Here is a 27,653-nt window from a genome sequence, read left to right on the forward strand (position 1 = left end):
GTCACCTGTCAGTGACTTCAATATTTTCCAAAACTTTTCATATTCTGATTTAGGAACTATTTAAAAGCATCACATTAGACTTATTTTTCTTAATTAACTAATCCTTCACAGAGTCTACACTTTACCTACTTTGGGAACAATTATATCTCATTTTTGAATTCACTGAATTCACAAAGTTGCATACACAGTCTTTTGCAAGACTTTTTTATCTTCTTTACTTAGCTAGTAAAAATGCAGTCATGTGATTTCACTACCTCTTGGTTGTAATAGTGTTAACATCAGTGTCAAAGTCATTTTCAACCACATTAACATAACCATCTTTTTCTATACAGTCACTAACAGCTTTGAGAACAATCCGTAGCCTCCTGTCCATTGCCTCTAGGTGTAGCTGGTAAAGGATGGGTGCAACTTTATCTTTTAGTAGAGATTCCTCCATCAAGTGACTTAGTTTGTATTCCTCCTTGGCTAATAACTGTAATCGCAGATAGGTAGACTTCCTTATTCTAGGAATGAAGGAAAAAGAGTAAATCAGTATTTGAGTTACACTTTATTACATGTGGCATAAAAGACAGAATTGAAATAATCCTTCTCATGATAACGGGAAGACACTGACATAAGAAAACATGGTACATACGTAATATGTCAGGCATATATTCTTAACGAATAGCCAACATTTTCAAAAGTCTTTAGTGGTTTTGGGTGGCTCAATTTTTAAATGCCCTCTTGAGATGTATTAAAAAGGCCTGATTTTCAGAAAGTGCTGAGCACCCACCATCTGAAAATCGATCCCCTTTAAAGTTTCTCAGGTTGGGCACCCAAAAAGTAAGGCACCCAGTATCACTAGTCACATCTGAAATTCTGGGCCAGTGACATTAAGGATAAAATTTCCAAAACTCTCTAAGTGAGTTAGGAACCTAAGTCCCATTTTTCAAAATGACCTTAGGTCAAAGAGACTTGACAATCACAAAAAGTTGAAGAAATGAGAAGTTTGCTCTGGTAGTAACTGAAATAGTTTTGCTGAAAATCTCTTTCTACTGATGCAAATGAGGTATGTACATGAAAAAAAGACTTTGAGGGCAGGTCTACACTAACCCCCCAAGTCGAACTAAGGTACGCAACTTCAGCTACGTGAATAACGTAGCTGAAGTTCGAAGTACCTTAGTTCGAACTTACCTCGGTCCACACGCGGCAGGCAGGCTCCCCCGTCGACTCCACGGTACTCCTCTCGCCGAGCAGGAGTACCGCAGTCGACGGCGAGCACTTCCGGGTTCGACTTATCGCGTCCAGACAAGACGCGATAAGTCGAACCCAGAAGTTCAATCGCTCGCCGCCGAACTACCGGGTAAGTGTAGACATACCCTGAGTAACATTTCAAAGTGCTTAAATGGCTTAAGAGCCCAAGTCTCATTTTCAAAAGGGACTTAGGTGCCGAACTCTCTCTGAAATCAGTGGGATTTAGGCTCCTAAGTGCCCAAAGAGCATCAGTGCAGAACTTTTTAACAAGAACATACTGCCCATAGCTTTTAAATGAAATTTCATGGAAGACTAAAACCAACATTTAGAGACGATTTCTGTGCCCAATAAGCAAGCATTAAAAAAAAACCACAAAACAATTAAGCTGGAAAGACATGCATATGAACTTCTCAGGCAACTACAGTACATGGGCAGTGGTGTACAATCTGCATCTGAAATCCCCTCTTCTAGGTCGAGCTCAGCATGGTGCACATCTAGATGGGAAATCCATAGACGGAAAACCTCTTTTGCATCTGTTTTCACCACATTTGACTGTTGTCACTGCCTCAGCTTTGTAAGCGCCAATTAAACAAACAGATTGTGTTGGTCAACAATAGACGCCCAACAATACCCAGAGCACCTTAAATGAATGGTTTATTAAGCACATGGCTCACTCCTGAGCATTTCAGTCCTGCCACCTGAAAAAACACAGGGCTCATTACAGATTAGGAATAAATCCCAAAATAAAACATACCTGCAGCACTGGTTTAAAGGCACCAATATGGAGAGTTCATCATGGGAATATTTTCCAAACCTATTGAAAAATAAAGGATGAAATGACAAAGGGTATCTCAATGTCTAATTCACACCTGTATCTTTTCATTCCAGAAAATTAAAAAAAGCTCTTTAGGTATATATGGCCTGCTCAGTGAAGGCAATGGGAGTTTTGCCACTGGGTGTACGATCAAGGACTGACAAGATGGGGAAAAAGGGAGACAATTGTATCAAGTCCCTGAGCTTAGCTCCCCGCTCCCCCCCCCCAGACATCTGTAATTGGGGTGAAATGTGGGTGAAGTGGGAGCGGGTGGGGCCCCAGCAAAAATGATGTACTAGAACCTCACATTTTTCTCAACAGGCCTTTTCAAGCCAAAGAACAAAACAAAGATTGTGTCTTAAATTGATGGGGATTTACTATTCTGGGTGAAAATTGAATGTAGGTAAATTATATTACCAGAGCAGAAGAATAGTCTTATGATTAATGAACAGGACTGAGGCTCAGGACATCTGGGTTCAGTCCCACCTGTACCACAGCCTTCCCCTATCAGCTCAGGTAATTCATATAATCTCTCTTGGTCTCAGTTCCCCATCTGTGAAATGGGGATAATAATACTTCCTTTCTCACACTCTTTGTCTTATCTATTTATATCAGAAGCTCTTCAAGACAGGTCTGTCTCATATCTATGTTTGTACAGCATCTAATCCTATGGATCCCTGATTTCAGTTAGGGCCTCTAGACATTGCTGTAATACTAATAATTAATAATGTATATAGTGAAATGTATAAATTATCTCCATAGCTGTGTTGTCATGAAGTAAGTCTGGCCAAAATTATTCCATTGATCAATAAAATTATTAACATATTTACCCTCGTCCATTATCTAAGTGGATAATAAATGTTTCATTTCCAAACTTTTCAAAGGTTTCATAGTGATGTCGATCCATGTTTCCTAGAGAATAATAAGAAGAAGAACAACAATGATAATAATAATAGTGATAATAATGATAGAACAAAACACCACCACTCTACACTGTTATTCCTAAAGTTTTGTTGCGGGGAATGCAAATCGGCAGATAGTCCAGAAGCTGCTTATTTCAGCCATGATCAGAATATTTCTGACTTCCTTAGTTAGCTATGAAAAATTATTGTAGTTAGTCATTATTAGCTATGAAAAATGCTAAAAGATGTGGCAAATTACAGAAGAAGATATTTTTGTTCAATACTTTTTAGCTTGATTCTATATTATCTTCCAACTGAGGACTTTGCACATCAATTGAGAACTCTTTAATATTCATTTCTTTTGATTTATTAAAAATATCACTCTCCTTTCATTTGGAAGCTTTTATATAATTTACAATGTACATTCTCATATAACAACAGATGATACATTTCACCTCAGCTGACCTCAACTTCACAGGGAGACAATCTCTGAAGTAACCAAGTCCTAAACCAGTAAGACCTTTTACAGTTAAAATCAACACTGACGCTCCACCTCCCAGGCAGCCAGTGAGCTCACAAAGCACCAATATTGTATTCTCTTGGTGTGAAGCTCTACTCAAGGAGCCTGTGTTTACACTGGACAAAATGTATCCCATTAGAAAAGGCATTAACTAACATGACTTAACTAACCTGATGTTAAACACGACTTAGTGTCCAGGATTAACCATGACCAGCTAAACCCAGTGTTCTTATCTACACTAAGGGTGAAATAATATTTAATGTCATGCTATCCAAATTTAGGCTGCTAGATAAGAGATTGAAGTCCAGGACCTCCATGGTAGCATTCTCTGAAATGCTTCCAGTTCCTCACGCAGGGCCAGTTAGACAGATAGAACTGCAGGGTCTCAATGCATGGATGAGACAATGGTGTAGGAAGGAGGGGTTTAGATTTATTAAGAACTGGGGAAACTTTTGGGAAAGGGAGAACCTATACAGGAAGGATGGGCTCCACCTAAACCAAAATGGAACCTGATTGCTGGCACTTAAAATTTAAAAGGTCATAGAGCAGTTTTTAAACTAAGGGCTGGGGGAAAGCTGACAGGTGCAGAGGCACATGGTTCGGACAGAGGCATCCCTTAGGGGAGGATCTATTAATGGAGATTCTCTATGTCCTAGTAAAGAGGAGAGGATGGAAGATGATAAAATACAGGAAGGATCTGATGAGAAACAGTCAAATGAAAAAGAGTCCCATTCTGTAACGGCAGACAGCTAAAAAGTGACAAGTTTTTGAAGTGCTTATATACCAATGCTAGAAGTCTAAATAATAATATAGGTGAACTAGAGTGCCTCATATTAAATGAGGATATTGATATAATAGGCAGCACAGAAACTTGGTGGAATGAGGATAATCAGTGGGACACAGTAATACCAGGATACAAAATATATCAGAAGGACAGAACAGGTCGTGCTGGTGGGGGAGTGGCACTATACGTGAAAGAAAGCATAAAATCAAACGAAGTAAAAATCTTAAATGAACCAAACCGTACTATAGAATCTCTATGGATAGTAATTCCATGCTTGAATAATAAGAATATAGCAGAAGGGCTATATTACAGACCACCTGCCCAGGATGGTGATAGTGACTGTGAAATGCTCAGGGAGATTAGAGAAGCTATAAAAATAAAAAACTCAATAATAATGGGGGATTTCAACTCTCCCCATATTGACTGGGTACATATCACCTCAGGGCGGGATGCAGAGATAAAGCTTCTTGACACCTTAAATGACTGTTTCTTGGAGCAGCTGGTCCTGGAACCCACAAGAGGAGAGGCAATTCTTGATTTAGCCCTAAGTACAGCACAGGATCTGGTCCAAGAGGTGAATTTAGCTGGACGACTTGGTAATAGTGACCATAATATAATTAAATTTAACATCCCTGTGGTGGGGAAAACACCACAGCAGCCCAACACTGTCACATTTAATTTCAGAAAGGGGAACTACACAAAAATGAGGAGATTAGTTAAACCAAAATTAAAAGGTACAGCGCCAAAAGTGAAATCCTGGCAAGCTGCATGGAAACTTTTGAAAGACACCATAATAGAGGCTCAACTTAAATGTACACCCCAAATAAAAAAACAGTAAGAAAACCAAAAAAGTGCCACTGTTGCTAAACAACAAAGTAAAAGAAGCAGTGAGAGACAAAAAGGCATCCTTTAAAAAGTGGAAGTTAAATCCCAATGAGAAAAATAGAAAAGAGCATAAACTCCGGCAAATGAAGTGTAAAAATATAATTAGGAAGGCCAAAAAAGAATTTGAAGAACAGTTAGCCAAAGACTCAAAAAGTAATAGCAAGAAATGTTTTATGTACATCAGAAGCAGGAAGCCTTCTAAACAACCAGTGGGGCCACTGGACCATCGAGATGCTAAAGGAGCACTCAGTGAAATCCATGGTACACCCATAGCTTGAATACTGCGTGCAGATATGGTCGCCCCATCTGAAAAAAGATATATTGGAATTGGAAAAGGTTCAGAAAAGGGAAACAAAATAGTTAGGGGTATGGAACGGCTGCCATATGAGGAGCGATTAATAAGTCTGGGACTTTTCAGCTTGGAAAAGAGACGACTAAGGGAGGATATAATAGAAGTCTATAAAATCATGACTGGTGTGGAGAAAGTAAATAAGAAAGTGTTATTTACTCCTTCTGATAACACAAGAATTAGGGCTGAAATTAAATAGGCAGCAGGTTAAAACAAACAAAAGGAAGTATTTTTTTTTAAACAACGCACAACCAGAGGATGTTGTGAAGGCCAAGACTATAACAGGGTTCAAAAAAGTACTAGATAAGTTCATGGAGGATAGGTCCATCAATGGCTATTAGCCAGGATGGGCAGGGATGGTGTCCCTAGCCTCTGTTTGCCAGAAGCTGGGAATGGGCAACAGGGAATGGATCACTTGATGATTACCTTTTCTGTTCATTTCATCTGGGACACCTGGCATTGGCCACTGTCAGAAGACAAGATACTGGGCTAGATGGACCTTTGGTCTGACCCAGTATGGCTGTTCTTATGTTCTTAGTTAGACATGTTACTTGGCATGTTTTCTAACATCTTGCTCTCAGTGGGCAGCTGCAATCTGTACTGGCTTCAGTTTCCAAGTGGTCTCAAGCTGTAGCCCCATGTTCAGTACATTACAGCAGGCCTAGGATATGTTACTCTTGTCTAGTGTTTGTAAGTATTTTATTACTGAATGGGTTGCACATAAAAAAAATACTGTTTGTGGTGTGTTCTCCATCTTTCCTGATTGAGAATCAATAGTCCTCTGTTTATCTACCACACCTTATGCACTAGCACACAGGTGTACAGAGATCTACCAATAATGTACAGCCTGGACATGTACATGTAGAAAGCATCCATTACAACAGAATGACATTCACTGTAAACTGTGTTGTAGAGGCTCTGAATTTCCATGAAGAACATTTCATGTGACTGTCAAAAAGGACATTAATCATTGTGCTTATTTACAATATAGTTCTATAAATCTTTGTTCTTTTAATCTGCACTGATGCAAATATGTCTAAATAAATGTGCAATATTTCACAATTACCCAAATTGCACATACAAGTATATGCAATTCTAGGTGTGCATCAGAAAATTGCTGAACTATACAAAACACTGTATGGAGAACTGGTTCTTACTATAATTAAACACTGCATTTAATTTTAAAAGATCTGAAACATACCCATTAGAAAATCAAAAATTGTCATATCCATTATATCCAAAATTCTGGTCCCACTGTCATAGGGTGGTGTTTGTTTAACTTCTTCACAATAATCCGGATCAACTTCCCATCTGGAAAAGAGATATTGTTGATTGTTTATATCTAATCTAAAAGTTACTCGGTATAACAAAACCTTTCAAAGATTTAGTTGTACTGCAGTGGGTTAGAATTAGCACATGTACAACCAACTCTACAGGCTATTTTAAGCAATAAAAATTCTGATAAAGATTGTGCCTGATGAATTAAGGTAAATTTTCTAGAATTCCTAGAAGAATCATGAGTTTAAGGAAAATATCTGGTTCCCAGACCCAAAAATTAGGAGATCAGGTGTGCCTTCTAAGTAATTACAAAGTCAGATATCTAAACTACTCAACACTTGTTTAGGACTGACTGGTTCACTACTGGACACAGATACAGGCCTTGATCCTGAAAAGACTTATGCAAGTGCTTGTCTTTAGACATGGGCATAGTCCCACTGAAGCCCATTCAAGGATCAGGTGTTTCTTGCAGATTCTAAATATTTTTCCCCCCCCAAGTACATCATTGTGTAGGGGCCTGATTTAATGCCCACTGAAGGCAATGAAAAGGCTCCCACTGACTTCAATGAGTTTTGGATTAGACCTCTGCAGAATTTGTGTTTATTTTTTAATTAACCACTGCTTATATCCTACCCAGCAATACATTAGCTCTGCTGCTGGAAATCCCTTTGGTCTCCACTACTCACTCTGCTTTCTTGCGTTTATGGTAGGAGCGCCGCCATGGATTTCTCCAGGTTTTCCTTTTAGCTAAAGACAGGTCAGGTAGGAAAGCAGCGAGAGAACCTTCGATCTGATCTGGTTTTCCACAAAGAGCATGCTCGGTTGAGCAGTAGTATGAGCACTCGCCATAGAAACAGATGTTGTTTGCTGACAAAGGAAGGGAAACATCTGAAAACTTTCTCTTTTATTAGTGTTTTAGAGTAGGTAAAACACATAGAAATACACAAACAACCATGAACAAATATACGATCCTGACTCAAAGCCTACTGATGGCTGTGGTAGTCTTTCCATTGCCTTCAATGAGCTGTAGGGGCCTGATCCAGTGTCCACTGAAGTCAATGGAAAGGTTGCTATTGATTTCAGTGGTTTGGAGCGGGGCCTGGATCAGGCCCTCTGTGAATATTTCCAATTTATGTAAAATAAAAAATAGTTTCCTCTACACTTTTCCAACTTCAATATGCCTTTTGAGCAATATTAGTCCCTACAGACACTGACGGTAAGCTCTAGATTTAACATAGTTCCCTCAAATACAGTACCTGAACATTAGATAATAACCAATATTGCTAAGAGTTTGCTCAGCACTTTCTGGAAATCAGGTCCCTTTGATATGTCTCAAGTTGGGAACCTAGAAATTAAGGTATTCAAAATCAATAGTCACTTTTTAAAATTCTGTCTCATTTCTTTGAACACTGACAGCATTTTTTGGTATAAGATGTTTTCATTTTTACAAGGGAGAATTGTTTGTGATACATACCCAATTTTCCAGGGAATCATAGAACTAGCTTTGGGAATAGATATCTTAAATTTCCTCTCTGCATGCTGCATTATTCCATTAGCCAACAAACAGAATGCCTCAACAGCAACTTATCATATTTTACAGGGTCTAGTACTTTAAAATCTCATAACTACCATCATATATTTGAGTTGTACTAGGAGTGCCGTAATCCACTTCCCAAGGGAATACACTAGAAGGCTGAAGGATGAGTACTTTACCCCACGAAAGAAACCCAGATTATTAGCAAGAAAAGCAGAGTGATGTTCCTATCATTGCTGTTTTACTACAGGACTTTAAAAATTTGCTTTGCACAAATGTGTAAAATATAAGTTGTGCAAGATCGTGTCCTCTCCTTACGCTACTGTGCCACAGAGATAAGGAGTAAGAAGCTCCACTCTTAGTACAGCTCACCGCAAGGCCACGCAGCGTAGCACCGCTGGGCTTGAGTGCTGGTTGCAGAGTTGCTCTTCCTAGGGAGCAACTCACTGAAAATGGGGCAGGGATGGGTGAAGCCAGGGCTCAAACACACACACATCCCTTCACAGGCTGGCCTGCAGAACCTGCTGTCGGCACAGGCAGCCAGGGCCGGCTCTAGGATTTTTGCCGCCCAAAGCAAAAACTATTTTGGCCGCCCCCCCGTTTTTTAATTACACCACCCCCGGCCCCGCCTCAACTCCGCCCCTTCCCCAAATCCCCAGCCCTGCCTCCTCCCCCCAGGCTCTCAAGCCTGGGAGGGAGGGGGAGAAGCGGCGCCCGCGCCGCGGCCGCTCGGGATCTCCCCCTCCCTCCCAGGTTTGAGAGCCTGGGAGGGAGGGGGAGACTCCGAGTGGCTGCGGCGCGGGCGCCGCTTCTCCCCCTCCCTCCCAGGCTCTCAAGACTGGGAGGGAGGGGGAGCAGCGGCGCGCGAAACGGCCGCTCGGGATCTCCCCCTCCCTCCCAGGTTTGAGAGCCTGGGAGGGAGGGGGAGACTCCGAGTGGCCGCGGCGTGGGCGCCACTTCTCCCCCTCCCTCCCAGGCTCTCAAGACTGGGAGGGAGGGGGAGCAGCGGCGCGCAAAACAGCTGTTTCGCGCGCCGCGGCCGCTCGGGATCTCCCCCTCCCTCCCAGGCAGCAGCAGCGGAGGTGAGCTAGGGCGGCCGGGGCACATTTTTAGGGGCGGCATTCTGGCGCCGGCCATGCCGCCCCTAAAAATGTGCCGCCCCAAGCACCAGCTTGTTTTGCTGGTGCCTAGAGCCGGCCCTGCAGGCAGCTCCGTGCTACACTGTAAAGAAGTGTGGCTAGTTACTTTCCCCCTAATGCCGTAGGACAGTTCAAGGTCTCTGAGGCCAAATGCCTCCTGGAGCTTTCTCTGCGGTGGTGCAGCTCTGTATAACCATTTCGTTGGAGCTCTGTGCTAATGGCATGATCTAACCCCATAGCAAAAGAAAGCATCCAAAGTGGAAACAGAATAGTGTGTGGACATAAGGTAGGTAATGCAATGAGGAGAAAAGGTAGGGAGGAAGAATGCTAGCACTGTACTGTCAAGGACCACATTGCATGTTTAAAGAGGACACTCCCTCAGACAGATGAAGAAGCTACAATAATGCTGATGTGTCCTTTTGTAAAGTAAGGCTGAACATACTTTTAAATTCAGGAGACTATGAAAGTGCAGTAAGCTTGTGATGATTCCTTTACTGATTGGAATTGCTCAGGTCTATTATTTAGAGGACAGACTGATTACCATGAAATTGTCTCAAACAATCAGAGTGCAGGGTTGATGGATTATTACTTAACAGTTTTTCCTAGTTATTCATTTCCAAGCATTTTGGTTGTGGGCATCTGATTTGTGCATTAACCCTATGGTTATTACTCAGTGGCCACATATCATGCAAATCCCTGTACTCTGATAGGCTGGCATCCATTATTAGTCAATGAGGGTACATGAACAATTCCCTAATTGTCATATATCGTGTCCTCAATGTTTACTTACATTGGCTAAGTCCCTTCTGATTTGGTTCCGAAACACAATGTAAACAAATATATATTATGTTTACCCTGAGGGCAAGAGCCTTTTTGACCAGTAGAAAGAGAGAGAGAGAGAGACAAAAAAAACAGTAAAAGAAAAAAAATGAAGAGGAGAAATGATAATAGGGGGGAAAGAAGAGCCAAAAAGATATTTTTGAACTTGAAATAATAATAATAAATATCTTATGGCAATTTGAGCACCCTTCCTTTTAAAAAATAGTTTTTCCTTTCATTTAAAATGTGAGCATTGCCTTAACAATTTCAGGATAAAAATAATAACTTCAGGAGATTTCCCGTAACTCAGAAATAACCACATCCTTGGCTGATAAACCCCTTGGGTTGATTATTTCCTATAATCACCTTAGCCTTCAGTCTTGCTGCATGTTCAACAAAGGATATGATTAATAGATTTCAAACAGGAATAACACTCAATTTATCCTTTAAATAACTTGAAACAGTCCTGTAATTCATATCTATACACTGGCACCTTTGGAAAATATCTTTCACATTGCATAGTAATACAGATCTATCTATGTAATCTATCTATCTATCTATTCTACAATTTAGCTTAAAAGTAAACTACTATAGGCCACAACACCAGGAGCCACAGTCTAAAATGTGTACGGGGGTTTATTTCCTCTCTTACGGCTCTCCTCCAAACTGCCGCTTTAGTGCTAGTCTGGCTACAGTTTTCCACAAGGCTACACATGCACTGAAGCTTTTTAGCTTTGCCTTTGATCACGACTGTTAAATCAGGAGGGTTTCATGCGTCCATCTGAATATTTTTCATAATCCATAATGAAAGGGGGATGTGGGCTGAACATTGGCTAAATGCTACGGTAAGCTGCAGTGAACTAGGAAACTGGATTATCGCATTGTACTAGGCAGTGGTACTATTAGCTAATAACTCCTGAGGAAAAACATTTGAGATTATGCCTTTGAAAGAAATTAATCTAGACAAACTATTGCAATAGACACCAGGCTAAACACAAAAGAAGATTTGCACAAAATCACACACAGGATCAGATTGTGATCCTTGCTGTAGGATAAAATAGGGGAGTGAGGGGACACAAAGAGACCCCCTGCCTTCCCCCATGCTTCCTACCCATATTGAAGGGGGCAGTGCAGTGGGAAGAACAGCCACCCTCTAGCTACTACTCCCCATCCTGTACTGGTGGGCATGGAGTGCGGAGGGCAGGAGCAGGGAATGGGCAGACCCTTGGCACAGCTTACTTCCTCCACGGGAAGTCAGAATTGGGTCTGCGCTCTCAGGGGTGGTGCTAGGCATAAGCAGACTACGCAATTGCTCAGGGCCCCAAGCAGATTAAGTGGGCCCTGCTGTAGTATTACCCCCCAAAAACCCTTCATCTTATTTAATGTGGACTTTTTAACAAATGTATTCGTATGTGTTGTGTTGGTATATTTATTGGTTTGAGGAAATAATACAATTAGTGTTTTAGGGGGAGGGGCAAGGGCCCCCCAGAAAGATTCCTGCTTAGGCACCCCAATGGCCTAGCACCACTTCTGTGTCTGCTCCTGGGTCAGCACAACTGTGCGTTGCCCCATACTTGGGGCAGATTGTAAGATTGCCATCTAGCCCCCATGTTTTAATTTAGTCGAGTGCCAGCGTTGCCTGTTCATTTGCTGATGTGGATAATCCACTGATATTTGTCTTGATAGTTTGAGATACTTTCTCTTTAAAGTCTACATGAATCTGCTTACACCTGGAGGGAGGAAACTTATCATCCGCTATCCTGAACCATAACTGTTTTGTAAAGAGCAAAAGACACAACAATGACATTCGTCTGCTGTCATATTTGCCTTTCTTAGAAAGGAATGACATCAAATACCACACTTTGTACTGCAGGATGAATGAGAGTATGACTTGGAATCAACAGAATGCAGTCAGCAGCTTTCCATATTGTTAGTGCAAGCAACCGGGAATAATAATTTGGCATTCATCACGTAGTAGTATCTAAATAAATCCACAGCAAAGTTTCTGGCATATCACCACAATCACATCAACCGCTGCATGGGATGACAGAGCTAACACGAGACGTGCTGGCTGCACTGTGCTTTCCAATCAATCATTGTTCTTATTGGGGCATATCCAGCTATTGATTTTTACACAGAACTCCCATTGACTTCAATGGTCGTCCCACGCATTGAAGGATGGCAGGATATGTCCTGTTGTTAGGACAACAAATCTGAAGCAAACCCACAAGAGTATTTCTTGGTGATAAGTTACAGTCAATAACAAGGCCTTTACTGCCACCAATTGCATTCTCTGTTGGCCCTGACTTGTGGCCCATAGTTCCATTGGCTTCAAAAGGCTTGCGCAGGGGACTGCAGGATTCTGGCACTGTAGCTCACATTTTAGCATCGTTGAAATGAGAGAAATGCGTTGTGCAAATATCTTATGAATGGGCGTTTTGCCATTAAAAATATTTCTACCGCTTCTTGCATGCAGGGACTGAGGCGAGGTTGGGTTGTATTATTATGGGGGTATATCTCTCTGAATAGCATTCTTCAAAAGGATTTCTTAAAAAAAAATATTCAAAAACACGGATGCCGAATATTGGTAATAATCCACAAGCCCCGTTAAGATAAATTCAAATAGGTTTTTTTTAAAAGTCCCCTTTCGATTAAAGTAGATCATCTGCATTCCCACATGACACATTTATGGACAAATCCCACCTTCCTATGATTATACAGGCGAGTCTCATCTTACGCGGGGGTTCCGTTCCGCGGTTAGCGCGTAAAGCGAAAACCGCATATAGTCAAAATTACATTGAGCTGAATGGCGGGCGGAATCGTCCGCACTACAAGTACAGTATTAAAATTGTTATTTTTCTCTCTCTCTCTCTTTTTTTTTTTTGACAACCACGTAAAGCTGAAATCGCGCATGTTAAATGTGCATAAGATGCGACAGATCTATATAGGACATTAACAGGAGCCCCCTGTGAGGACCCAGGGCAGTATTGGGTTTTTTTAATATATTGTGTGGGGATGCAGCCACAGGGGGAGCACAATACATCTGCAAAGGATGCAACTCTGGTGCAAGCTGCTTGCACTCTTCTAGTGCAAAGGGTGGTGGGGTGCATCAGCATTGGCACCCCGGAAAGGGAGGGGATGCTTCAGATGGGTGGATGCAGTGAAACATTTCTGCTGTGTCATGTATCAATGTGTAAACTTCCATTTCATTAAATAAAGAACATGAGCAGCAACATTTTGAGGGGCCCAAAGCGATACTGCAGTACATTTGTGCTATACTTAAGGCATTTGAATATGAATTGACAAGATTTGTGGGTTTTGACAAACTGCCTTGTAATCATAATCAAGTGATCGAAAAATAGGCATATTAAGGCTCAGCCTGATTATTACAATTAAAATTCAAAATGTGTCTGTGCATCTATCCATCCATCTTGTGGCTTTCATAATGTTACCGGAACAATAATTCTGCTCAGGTAGAAAAGAAACATTTCAAGATGCTTTACAATCAAATGACTTGGCAGTACCTTTATTTCACTGAAAGTAGTGTTACTTTTAATACTGTGCATTTAGCAATCTCTTTGCAATCACAAGTCTAGAAAGAGGATATAATCCTGAATGCTTACTACAGCAGCACATGAAAAGATCTTTAATCTACCTGCTCAGAATAATAACAGACCCAGATTTGCTATTGTTTGCTGGGGGGAAAAACCCCATCCACAATCCCCTGGAATTGGTTACTCTATAATAATAATTAATGGAGATATCCCATCTCCTAGAACTGGAAGCGACCTTGAAAGGTCATCGAGTCCAGCCCCCTGCCTTCACTAGCAGGACCAAGTACTGATTTTGCCCCAGATCCCCAAGTGGCCCCCTCAAGGATTGAACTCACAACCCTGGGTTTAGCAGGCCAATGCTCAAACCACTGAGCTATCCCTCCCCCCTGAATGAAAGCGCTAGTGCTTACCAGCTGTGTAACATGGATTTCTTTAAACTGCTGCCTCAATTATTCCTAAAACGATGGCTGACATTAATATGTCTCTTTTTGCTACCTTAAGAAGACCTGTGCATAAGCTCGAAAGCTTGTCTCTCTCACCAACAGAAGCGGGTCCAATCAAAGATATTACCTCACCCACCTTCTTTCTTTTTGCTAGTAAGTTACTATTTATTTGTAAGAGTACTAGAGTTTCCATAGCCTCCCCTGCTGCAAAGGATGTAAAATTAATTTAAATGATTACTCGTCTATTTCCATGTCTCATGTTTAGTCCAAACCGCCTGCAAATGCACTTTTTCTGCAGTGTGCTTTCTCTTGGAAAGCAGTATAACGTATTGACTGACCCTATTGTTGTCTGATTTCAGGGTTTTACATTTCTCAGCGTAAGAATGAATGCTTCCCTGATGTGTAGTTCCAAACAAGAGCTGCCTGCCAGTTATTGGCATAGCCTCCTATGACAGATAGCTCTGTCCCAAGGGACAACAGTAGGAGGTGGCCTCGGGCATGGAAACTCTGTGAGGGTCTTTCCCCAACTTGTTCCATTGCCGGGATGAGGTTTGCACACTCCACACATCATAGAACAAGCTGAGGATTTGGCCCTAACACCTCCTGGAGTGATCATTAGATGCACAAAGCCATTTGAGGGTCTGTGCCTCTTCATGTGACTCTCTCCACACCCCTACTTCCAGCATGCTGGAAGTGTGGGTCCATTGGATCCATGCAGCCAGGGATTCCCCAGTAAGGGATAGTTTCCTAGTCTCGTGGGGGCTCTGTGCAAAATTAATGCCACTTACTGCTGCAGTGACTTTAAGGGGTGCGTGTGGGGAGTTATGTTTATGGAGGAGACAATATATGTCTCCACAGCCCTTACCTCTCCCCATGCTCTGGGATAGAGCTGCAGAGACAACGTACTCTCTCTAACATTCAGCTACGGGGGGAATCCCATGGAGATCTTGAGAGTTCACAGTGACACAGAGATGTGAAGTATTCTGTGGTTTCTTATTATGTTCATATTGTATGTACTGAATCTAGCCAGTTTAGCACAAAATACGGCAGAGGAGAATCTTCTAGAGGCAAATCAAGCCCCCACCTACGCTTCTGTAGAGGTACCCCCTGAGAATAGGGGAATTTCTAATTGGGGAAGCTGAGGGCTGGCTTTGATATGGTCAGATGTTTCACCACATCAAGAATCCTGCAGCAGGGGTCTATCAGAGCTATCGAGACTCCTTCAGCTACTGAGGTAGCCCCGGTTGATATCTGAGGATTCCCATTTGTGAAGCTAGCACTGAAATCAGTGGGAGCCTTTCAAATGGGCTATTTGGGCTGGGTGTTAAGTCCCTGGATTTGTCAAACAGTGCTTAATTTAGGACCTTTATTACTTCTGGACCCCACATTAATTAATTAATGCCTTTTAAGGACAAGTATGAGATACAAGATGCAGGCTGTTCTTACAGTAATGTGAGTCTGGCTAATTAAACTACGGATTTGCAGAGAATGGCTTTGCAATTCACTAACATGCTATAAGGAAGGTATATTGATTTAGAAAATCTATAAAGCAAAAACACACAGGTTAAGCATTTTATTCTCCAGCAAAGCCTGAGTCACAGTTAATCAAATATTTTAATTGGATGTATCTGAATCACATAAATAGAGGTGGATAAAGGATTATGCTTGGACCTTCCTTTGAATGTCTAAAATTGTATCATGATGAGATAAAGAACTTTATCTTAACTCGCAGTCTTATCTCTGAATTTTGTTGCTTCAGTTGCTTTAAACTGCTCAGATATTTTAGCATTGTTTTATGATTCTACTTTCAGAAATCACACAAGGTAGGTTTCCCTTAAAACCTTGAAATCTAAATTGGAAAATCCAAAAAACAAAGGACCATACACTTTCAAATCTTGCTGACAAGCACGGGAATACAGTGGTTAACATTTCAAGTGAGCAAAACAAACTACATTAACTTAACATTATCCACCAGATTTTCAGCCTAAGTCTTATCTCTAAATTTTGCCCACAGTATTTGTATCCATAATTGATTGCAGTGATTGTGCACTTATTTTGTGCATGAAACTTCACATTACTCCCTCAAGGGCTTGACTGGAGTACCCGCATTCCTATGTGTGTACTCAAATTGGCTGCATACCTTGGTTTGTGAGCATGGTCAATTAGTTGTATATGTAAAAATGGACACTCAAAACGTGAGGGCAGATTTAACTTTTTGCAGTTATACAATTTGCCAAGTGAAGATACTGCTATAAATAACAGCATGTTAAAAATGTGCATACAACAATGCTGAAAATATATCATGATCTCAAAATGTAAACATCACAGATGACTCTATAGGTGATTTTATGTGCAGAAGTGTGACACACACAATAAATAGCTATTTTTGTAATGAAAACCCAAAATGGAGGGTTATGGTTTTCATCTGATGCAGGCATGTAACAATGATGTTCATGGAAATTGAGTGATTAAGACTTGGGACTAGGACTCAAGAAACCTGGGGTCAATTCTCAGCTCTGTCAGAGATTTCCTGAATGACCTTAGGCAAGTCACATAGACCCAATTCAGGAAAACACTTAAGCACACGGCACATCTTGTAACATCACTTAATAGTAAAGTCAAGGGGAATTAAGCACATGGTTTTTACTCTGTGTTTGCATAGAGAGTAGCCCTATGGGGTGTGTGGAGTATTAAACTCTTAAGAATGAGCCTTTGAAAATTCAAATGTTGCATTTTATGAGGCTACTAGAGCTGGGCAAATACCGAAGAAAGCATTCAGGATCATACTGTGAATAACACCCACCGGTTCAGGGGCAGCTCTATGTTTTTTGCCACCCCAAGCACGGCAGTCACGCTGCTCACACGGATTCGGCCGCATTTCTGCGGGTGATCTGCCGGTCCCGCGCCTTTGCCGTACCTGCCGCCAAATTGCCGCCGAAGCCGCGGGACCGGTGGACCTCCCGCAGGCATGCCACTGTAGGCTGCCTCACTGCCGCCCTCACGATGACAGGCACGCCGCCCCCCCCTGGCTTGCCGCCCCAGGCACGTGCTTGCTGCGCTGGTGCCTGGAGCCGCCCCTGCACAGGTTCACTGCAATGATATTCACAACCCCTTTTATTGGCTATCCTCAATGTGCAATTTTATTATTTACAAGAATGTTTATGGAGGTTAATACTCTCCCTGGTTCAGACGGCCAGAACAAGGGCTATGCACCAGTTAGGTCACAATTAAACCCTATTCTGAGGATATAAATGGGACTTACATGCTACATAGGCCCTGTGGTAGCCTTTGGAACATAGCTGAATTTCACCTGGAAGGAGTGTCCTTTGTACATATTTGGTCAAGTGTCACACTGCCTTGTTATTGATACCAATGTAAGAATGTGTCCATGAGAATGTTTGGGACCGAGATGATATATTCAGTTCCCTTCCCATATATAAAAGTTTCAGCCATCCAATCAGGGAGCAGAAACAATAGCAAGTAACCTATAGTGGTGATCAATCATATAGCAACCAATAGCCAAGCATAAATAATAAATGTGCTAAGTGATAGTTGTTTTGAATAAACTGCAAGTATCTGATGAAAATGCTTTACATAAAACACTTCTTGAATAATTTGCATTAACAAACAAATACACACAAATAAAACTCATTTGATTATTTGTGAATGGCAAAAGGGACAATGTGGGTGAGGTCATGTCCTTTACTGGACCAACTTCTCTTGGCGGAAGGTACAAGCTTTCTGGGGAAGGAAGCAGAGACCTGAAGAAGAGCTCTGTATAGCTTGCAAGGTTGTACCTTCCACCAACAGAAGTTGGTCCTATAACAGATATTACCTCACCCACCTTGTGTCTTTCATATCCTGGGGTCAGCTCGGCTACAACAACACTGAAAAAAGGGACTCAGTTCAATACAATAAATTGTTTGCTGTCAATAGAGCTTGACCTGATCCAACAGCTCCCCGACAAACCATATTTGTTTTTATTTAAAGGTATATAAAAAGAGACCTCATATTACAATTAAACAATAGGTGTCTCCCTTGTGACATAGGAAGAGGGCAATGTAATGCATAAAACTACCTGGTGAAATGAAAAATGTCCTCCACAGTTTCTTGTCACGAGTAACATCCCTAATTTCTCTGGTCATATTAACCAATCTACCTGCAACAGGTGGAACACGACGAAAATCTAGGATCCTGGAAGTGAAATAAAAGGGGCAGTTTACTTTTAAGATTCTTTAAACAACAGCAACAACAACAACAACAAAACCTCTGATAATTCCTGCATCTAAAAACGTAATTGTGATGCAAACTAAAGAGGTACATTATACCCAGAAGGCACCACCTACATTTTTCTGTGGCCTTCATATTTCAAAGAGCCCCATCAAGTTTAAATCAGATCATCCATGGTGCATAGTATACATGCTCAAGATGTAATGTTAAACGTACTTTGTTACGAGTCCCGATTTAGCCTTATTGTATAAAGCATAAGAACGGCCATACTGGGTCAGACCAAAGGTCCATCTAGCCCAGTATTCTGTTTTCTGACAGTGGCCAATGCCAGGTGCTTCAGAGGGAATGAACAGAACTGGTAATCATCAAGTGATCCAAGCAGAATCACTATATGATTAAAAGTATGGGCATACAATGTTTCATGAAAAAATTAAACAATGTAAAATCCTAGAAATCTAAGATACAAGAGACCAGTTTGCTAGTCCAGTCCAACTGCTCACCAATGCAGGATTGTTCCCTAAAGAATGTTATCCATTGCTTTTTCACTCCTGTTTTGAGTGACTCAAGACATGGGGTTCCAATGTCTTCCATTGGTAACCTATTACCCTCATTCCAGGATATCCAGAGAGGCCCAAAAGGCCCCAACCCTAACCCTTGTCTGGGTAGCCCTAAGGGCCCCAAACCTAACCCTAAGCCAAGGAGGCCTATAGGCCCCAGCCCTAACGCTACACAGGCTCCAACTCTTACAGCAGGCTGGTATTCCTAAGGGCCCCAAATCTAATCCTAAATAGAGAGTCCCAGGGGCATCAATCCTAACCCAAGAAAGGAAAGCATGGTGGGCCTCAACCCTAACCTGGAAAGCCCTACAGGCCCTAACTCTAAACTGGGGAGCTCTACAGACCCCATGTTTTACACTAGGCTGGGGATCCCTAAAAGAAGAGTCCTATGGGCACCAACCCTAACCCTAGGTTAACTAGTCTTACGGTATGTCTACATTGCAGCTTGGCGCAAGCTTCCTGACCTGGTAGACAGACCTGTGCTAGCAGGGCTCTTGCTAGTGCATTAAAAATAGTTACAGGGACATTGCGACACTGGTGGAGGCTCAGGCTAGCCACCCAAGCTCAGATCCAGGGTGTAGGATGGGCTTGAGCTTGGGTGGCCAGCTCAAGCCTCCACTGGGATGCAACATCCTCACTGCTACTTTTAGTTTGTTAGTGTGAACACCACTAATGCAAATTTGTCTACTGGGCTAGGAGGCTTGCTTCCAGATGCAGTGTAGACATATGCCTCGGGGCCCCAAACCTAACCTTAGACTAGGGTGCCCTATGGATCTCAACCCTATCCTTAGGGCAGGGAGTTCTAGGGACCCCAACCATAATTCTAGACTGGGAAGCCCTGGGGACCCAATGCAAACCCTAGATTGAGAAGTGAAATGAGACTCAACCCTTACACTAGGTCAGGGAGCTGTATCAGCCCCAATCCTACCCTAGGCTGGGTAGCCCACCAGATCCAAGGTCTGGGAGCCCTATGAGTCCCAATCCTGTACCTAGTTGGAGAAGCCTTACTGCCCCCAACCCTAACCTTATGCCTGGAAGCCTTATGGCCCTCAACCTGTCCCTAATCCCTACCATCCACTACCATAATCTTAGCCCAGGAAGCCCTATATATTGCAATCCTAACCCTAGGATGGATAGCTCTACCAGCCCCAAACCCAACACTCTACCAGCCCTGACTCAAACCTCAGGCCAGGAAGCCCTACAGGCCCTGACACTGACCCTAGGGTGGGCAGTCCTATGGCTCCTAACCCTAGCCATAACTCTAGAATCCCTATTGGCACAAACCCAACCCTGTATGTGGAAATTTTATGGGCCCCAACCTTTATCTGAGGCCTGGAAGTCCAAGAGGTTCCAACCCCAAACCTTGATCTGGAAGCCCAACTGGCTCCAATCATTACCCTAATCTGAGATGTCAGATGGGCTCCAACCCCAACTCTAGCCCAGAACAGTCCCCCGGTCTCAATCCTAGTGTAAACTATGGTATCCAAATGGTCTCAAACCATCATCCTAGCTCCAATTGTCACTCATATCTGAACTTTAACTCTAGCCTGGTGAGTCTCATGGGATCCAACTGAAACCCTTTCCCAGGATTCCCTACAGGTCACTACCCTAACTCTACTATGCATTGTCCAAGAGACTTTCACCCTACCCCCTAGGCAAGAACATTTTATGGCCACCAACTCTGCCCCTAACCCAGGATGTGTAAGAAACTGCAACCCTAATCCTAATCCAGAAAATTCCACGGTCTCTAACTGTAATCCTAGATTACCAGTAAAACCCACCCATAATCTCTGCTCTGGAGGCTAAATGAGCTCCATTCCAAAGGCTATCCTGGACACACAGATGGCTCCATCAGGGTCCAGCCCTAATCCTGTCCTAGACCAACCAATGGGCCCCATTCCTCATTGTAACTGTGCGCCTCGTTATGACCCTAATTCTAAACTTTGTGCACAATGGCCTTCAGCAGCTGGTCCCAACCCCAACCCTATAAAACCACCATCTCTTCTCCCCTCTCTGTTCATCATTTATTTTACTCTTCTCTGAGTGCTCTCCTGTTTATCAATATCTATCTCATATTCATGTGCCTAGAACTAATTGAAGTAGGACAGGTTCAGTCATACCAATGCCATGTATCACCCATGACATGAGACCCTCTCCATATGCAACTCAAGATCACATTGTCATGTGTAGCATTAGAAGCTTCTCTTTAATATCGCCTCTAATTCATTTTGACCATTACTTTTTTCAGGTATCTTCCTCCCAAAGTAAACCTTTGTTTCTAATTATTATTCCCCAGTTTCATTCTGTTCCATTCATTTCTTCATGTCGATTGCTCACCCTTTTTATGTTATTTTCTATTTTTAAAGTAACTAAATTTTTGCCAGGCAGGAGGGTTTGGAATAAAATGCACATCACATTTATTTTTTCTTTTAAATATTATTTCGTTTTACTTACCTGTCCAAATGAAATGCTGCTATTTCAGCATTATGCCTTTCATAGTCTGAGAAATAAAAGAAGTCAGGCGGGGTTTCCTGTTCCCTGGTTTGCCTGCAAAGAAAAACAGGCATGACAAATAAGGGTTAGTATTTATAATGAGCAATGCTCAAAAATCAAGCCCTTTATTCAAAAGTTCAGTACTGGTTGCTTAATCGAAGGCCCTTAAAAATACTTCATGTGCAAATTATTCACCATACATTAATTTTATCTTTCTTACTTCTGTAACAAAATTCTGAATCCCAAGCCTAACCTCCTGCATGAAGGCTGCTGTCACAAGTGTTGTTCCACTCAAGATGCTCGCTCTATTTAACAAGATCTGTTTTATTACTCAAACATTTCATTAGTGATAGCAGTGAAGAGAATGTCATTTCATTAAATTATCATTAACTGTAATTATAAAATTTCCAAAAGTAATAAAATTTCGCTTTCATCTTTGGCAGTTGTGGAGCTGCTATCTAAAATATGACTCTTCTTTTGTATTACTTGGATCCAACAATGACACGTTTTCTTCATTTCAGAAGAAATGGAACCATTCCAGTTTGACTGCAATGACATATGTCACATTTCAAAGAACATTAACAAGACTGTGCTCCACAGAAGTGTCAAGAATTTGTTGTTCCTACATTTTAAGCACAAATAAAAACTGTTTTTTTAAATCGAAAGATAAAGCTCAAACATCAAACTCTGCTAAAAATGGAAAGATCATTACATGTAACATAGGGGCAATCTTTGGGCCCTGTGAAGCCAATGGGAGTTTTGCATTAACTTCAGTGGGTCCAGGAATTGGCCAGGGGATGAAATTCACCCTGTGCAGTTGACCAGCACAAGACCTATGCCTCAGTTAAGTTCCACTTATACCCTATTTGGAGGACTTAAATGTGACTTAAGTGTTGCATAGATCTTCTGTAGGCCATCTGCTTGGGGTGAATTTCATCCCAAGAAAACTGCCCTATTTATAGGCATTGTTTTTCTTTCTACAGTATTTGTACACTACAAAGTAGTCCATGCCTTAAATGAAGCATAACTGCAGACACGTAGAGACCATCAACATATTTATTTTCATGTCACGTGTAGTTCAAATTGTGGCTATTTGTGGGCCATAAGCATGCCTACTGAGGGTACAATACTAGCACTGCAATCGTAATTTTCACACATGTGGTCCCCTGCTCAGCAGAAGTGCTGCAGTGTGGCAATCAAATAAGCAATCACTGCTCTCCATTTGCTCCTGTTGTTGCAAAAAAGGCAGTAAAGGATAGAAGCTAGAAGAGAGACCAGGACAAAATAAAAATAATGTTTTCCAAATAGGAACAAGGAAAAAGGTGAAATAGCCACAGGGACAAATAAAGTTGAGTTGGCTTATGGAACAGTATATAATAAAGACAAAACAGCTAGGTTAGCTGCAGCCTCATTGTACTGTTCCATATCAAGTGTATGTTTTAACCTCAGTACTAGAGAAATGAATTTTGACTGTAAATTTCAGAAGAAAGAAATTAATATATTTCTATTGGGCAGAAAAGGATTTTGATTGTTTATTTTTTTCTGATTTTAATAAATTTTGGTAACTAATTGAAAGAGAAAAAGACACATCTCCAGTATTTTGCAAAGCTTACACCAGTCACTCAATGCAGCTGATAAGCTTCAGAAAATATTAATAATTAGCTAATCAGTACCATCTGCTTTTTATCTTCTAGAGAGATTAAATATATCATGGTTGTTCCTTTAAAAAAAAAAATCTTGATTGAGAAAATAAGTCCCAAATAAAGGGTAGATCTTAATCCTGAAAGTGCAACTATCCACAGAAAACCATCATAGTTTCTTACTGCTGCATATCTGACATATGGGGCGATCAACTCACTACATAGCTGCAGGAATAGTATATTATCACAAATTTCACTTTTCTATTAGCCCCTTGAAGCTCCAGGCAAAGGTAATGGATATTATTAATTGTAGAATCAGTACTTTTTTCCCTAGAGGCTTAACCTTGTTTATATGGGTTTCTTTTCTGTCGTTATTCATTTTCAAATGGCAATGCACCATCCTAAAGGCCATGATCTTGGATATGTAGAGGAGCAAGACAAGTGGTGGGCAACCTGTGGCCCGTCAGGGTAATCCGCTGGCGGGCCGCGAGACAGTTTGTTTACACTGACTGACTGCAGGCACGGATGCCCGCAGCTCCGAGTGGCTGTGGTTCGCCGCTCCCAGCCAATGAGAACTGTGGGAAGCGGTGGCCCATGGGATGCAGGTTGCCCACCACTGAGGAAGACACTCATGGAAATGCCCAAATGATTGGACAGGACACTGAACTCATGGCTAAGTCTGGACACAAGAGTTACCCATACCTTTTAAATCTTGACTTGATGGCAAAAATTAACTACAGACACTAATTATTTAAAGTCCTGTTGACAGTCCAGCTCACCTGCTCTCTCTATATATACAGAAAAACACCTGATCAGCAGAAGTGACCAGCATGCATATTCTCTTCCTGTATTTTCACAGAAATAAACATTGGGTGCTTTTTGAATTGGGCCCTGATTCAATATAAATCAGAAGGAAGATTTTTCAAGTCCCAGAATTTCTGCAAACCTATGCAGAGCCAAGTTGGGGCAGGCATAGAAGAGCCCACTCAGGGGCCTAAGAATGAAACTCCTCTCCCAAACAACCTCAGCAGGGTCTTCAAATGACCTCAGTGTCCTCCCTAGCATCAGAGTTCCCCCAAGATCCTAGCATTCTATAGTGACCTACTAGCACTTTATTGACCTTAGCTTGAAAGCAATTAGAAAACCCGAGCATCCTTTGGGGTCTGATCCCAAGCTAGAACCCACCTGGCATCCCGAAGCCTTCATCTCTGGTGACCTATTGTAATGTCCCGTGGTAGGAATTGACTACTGATACTTAAGAAGGAAATGACTACAATTCATATTGTAAACATCCTCTTGGGCTGACTTTGATATCCCTCAATTTTATTTAAACGCCTGTTTACAGCTAACTGCAGTACACACTAGCAACTGAAAGGTTTGTTGACAACTCCTCAGCCACCAATGAGCTGGATGCCACTCTATGTCTCTAGAGAAAGGTGTAAGAGATGCGATGTGCGTGACACTAGGTACGCTACAGAATTTAAAAGGCCATCTGCACCTGGCACCGCTTTTTGACAATGCTTTCTGAAGAACCAATGGTCAGTTCCCAGGGACTGTGTTTATCTGTGTTACAAAGGCATGAAACATCAACAGACGCCCACAATTTAAATATTCTCCTTATTCAAGTTTGTATTATTTATATTTGAATTTATTTTACCAACAATTCAAAACCCGAACCAGTGTGACTATTATCTGGTGTGTGCAGTCAAATTGCTTGGCAGCATGGTTAGATAAGAATTCTCTGGGCCAAATTCTATTTGGATTTGTACAAGTGTAGAGTCAAAGGATCAAATTCAGCTCTCAATTACACTGATGAGACCCCATTTAGCCCTATGGATTTACTCTGGCTTTAGATAATTGTAAATGAGATCTTAATTTGTCGCCCAATCTCTAAGTAAAGTGTTGGGAAAGGAGTCCTGATTTTGAATCCGTTCCAGGTCAATTACAATATTACATGAAACCACACTTGACTTAATCCCTCCTGTAGCATGTTTTAAAGCAGAATTGCATTTTTAAATAAATGGGGGAAAAAAAGCCTATTGTTTCTGGTTTATTAAGTGATGGTTATTGAACAAAGACTAGCTCATACAATGACAAAAGCAATTAGATATTTGAGCAAACAGACCAAGAAGGTAAGACCTCTGCAGAAGTTTAGACCTCTGACTGATAATACATTAAGGATAATGGCAGGAGCTGCTCAGTGCCAGCAATAAAATCGCACACCATCCACTATTTCAGGATCTACTGGTTGCGGAGGGTGGGAGCGAATTTCTGGCTGGTCTTCCTATTTTGCAAACAGTTGGAATCCAGTACTCCTCACTTTGGGGGAAGATTTGACAGATTTCTATAATGACCGAATGGGAAGTTCTGGAGGAGAGACAGCTGGAGTTCTGTTCATACTGCATACAGTCAGAATTTGTTCAATGGCACTAGACCAAATGAATTACAACACTAGTAGAAGACAAATCAGAACTAGCAACATTTGTAGAGGAGAACTATCATGAAAAACCAAAGCCAGTGAAAATCCTGAACATACCTGGGAGAAAAATAAGAACAAAGCAAAAAGTGGAATTTTAAATTAATGGGAACACATACGGTTTTACATATGATGAGCTTTATCCATGATCTGACCTAGCAATTCACGCTAAAGAAGGGAATAACTAAAACCATTCAAATTAATGAATGCTTTCTGGGATAATCATGGAGAGCTGACTCCATTTCTATTATTATTACCACATGCTTTGTTGTTCAAGAACATTTTGACATTTGACATGACAATTTATGTGCGAAAATATTTGCAAATCCCCCCAAATTTAAAAAACGTTAGCATACTCTTTTTTTGGTTCATAATTTTATACCTGAACTGCAATGTTCATTGTTTCCTGTTCATTACTGGCAATTCATGAAACTCATCCACACATTAAGATCAGCAGCAAAGAAAGCTCATGCTCCAATACGTCTGTTAGTCTATAAGGTGCCACAGGACTCTTTGCTGCTTTTACAGATCCAGACTAACACGGCTACCCCTTCGATACTTGACATTAAGATCATAAAGCCATCTCTGGCTCGTTGGTGTTTTTCAGAGAAAACTTCTACAGAAACTAAATCTTTAGCCTAGTAATCTAAGGCTAGCTTCCAAGACCTCTCTCCAACGCCTACCTGTTATCAGTAGTATTAAAATGCAGCACGCCTGTGGGTTCCTCCTCACCACTCAATAGAATTCCATCTACATGTCATACTTCTTCAGCACAGACTGCGGTAAGTTTCAAATCATATGCATAGCAGTCAAAAAGCAAGTTAGACATTACTGATATATATAAGGCAGGGGTAGGCAACCTATGGCACACGTGCTGAAGGCGGCACGCGAGCTGATTTTCAGTGGCACTCACACTGCCCAGGTCCTGGCCACCGGTCCGGGGAGGCTCTGCATTTTAATTTAATTTTAAATAAAGCTTCTTAAACATTTTAAAAACCTTATTTACTTTACATATATAACTAAACTATTGTTGTATTATAGACTTATAGAAAGAGACCTTCTAAAAACATTAAAATGTATTACTGGCACGCGAAACCTTAAATTAGAGTGAATAAATGAAGACTCGGCACACCACTTCTGAAAGGTTGCTGACCCCGATATAAGGACATACACAGTTTGCTGACAATCCAGAGACATTCCAGAAGCATCTTTGTATCCAAACAACTGTATTTTAACTAATCAAACTAATCAAAGGTCTTGTTGTTGGTTTATTATTATGGATTCAGAGGCCATTTCTTTTTAAAAAGGCCATGCTTCCTACATTTTTTTTTAAAGGAGCACCCAACAGGAATCAGCAGAATCAACTAAAAGGATTACAGAGGACCAGTGGATTACAACAGCATACATCCACAAGGTATCGATACGGCTGAGTGGCTGAGTACAGCGAACAGGTGTCTGGCTCCTTTTGTATGTCATACTCTGGTTTCAGATGAGAATCTGAGCTCTCCAAGGGCAGCGACTATGTCTAGCTGTTGTAGACCATCTAGCACAATGGGGCCCTTGTCCTGACTGGACATTACCACAATACACATAACAACAATAAGTATTTTGGCAGCAGAGAATGGGATTGTTTGGGGAGGAGCGGTGTTAATTCTACAGCAGCAGGACCAGTAAGAGACTTAACCGGCCAATGAACATGGATAAGAAAGTAGTTTGGGCTTTCTAACAGATAATTGGAGATTATCAGGATGTACCCACAGGTATCACTTCTTATTATTCTCTTTTTGAAAAGCGATGTTCCTTTGATATGTCTATTCCCATCCTCTGTGAAATATTTAAGATGCTCAAATCTTGTTTCCTCTTAACTGAAGACACTTTGGCATAACATAAATACAATAAATAAATACAATTATCAAATACAATGAATATAGTACTAAAATATGCCACTTAGTACTAGCTTGCTGTTTTACTAACCATTTTTCATGAACTTATTCTTCTGACTA

General features: G+C 41.4%; 1 protein-coding gene across 1 annotated transcript in view; it reads right to left on the reverse strand.

The window, feature by feature from the left end:
* Window positions 1-250: 250 nt before the first annotated feature.
* Window positions 251-27,653, reverse strand: part of FAM20C (FAM20C golgi associated secretory pathway kinase) — an 83,376-nt gene continuing 55,973 nt past the window's right edge. The window contains exons 4-10 of the mRNA XM_065412385.1: window positions 21,496-21,588; window positions 18,333-18,448; window positions 7,452-7,632; window positions 6,689-6,798; window positions 2,878-2,959; window positions 1,988-2,047; window positions 251-503 (exon numbers count right to left, since the gene is read on the reverse strand). Coding sequence (XP_065268457.1) covers window positions 251-503; window positions 1,988-2,047; window positions 2,878-2,959; window positions 6,689-6,798; window positions 7,452-7,632; window positions 18,333-18,448; window positions 21,496-21,588 — 895 coding nt within the window. The remainder of the gene's footprint in view (window positions 504-1,987; window positions 2,048-2,877; window positions 2,960-6,688; window positions 6,799-7,451; window positions 7,633-18,332; window positions 18,449-21,495; window positions 21,589-27,653) is intronic.

Source organism: Emys orbicularis, chromosome 10 (assembly GCF_028017835.1).
Source record: "Emys orbicularis isolate rEmyOrb1 chromosome 10, rEmyOrb1.hap1, whole genome shotgun sequence".
Taxonomy (NCBI): Eukaryota; Metazoa; Chordata; order Testudines; family Emydidae; genus Emys; species Emys orbicularis.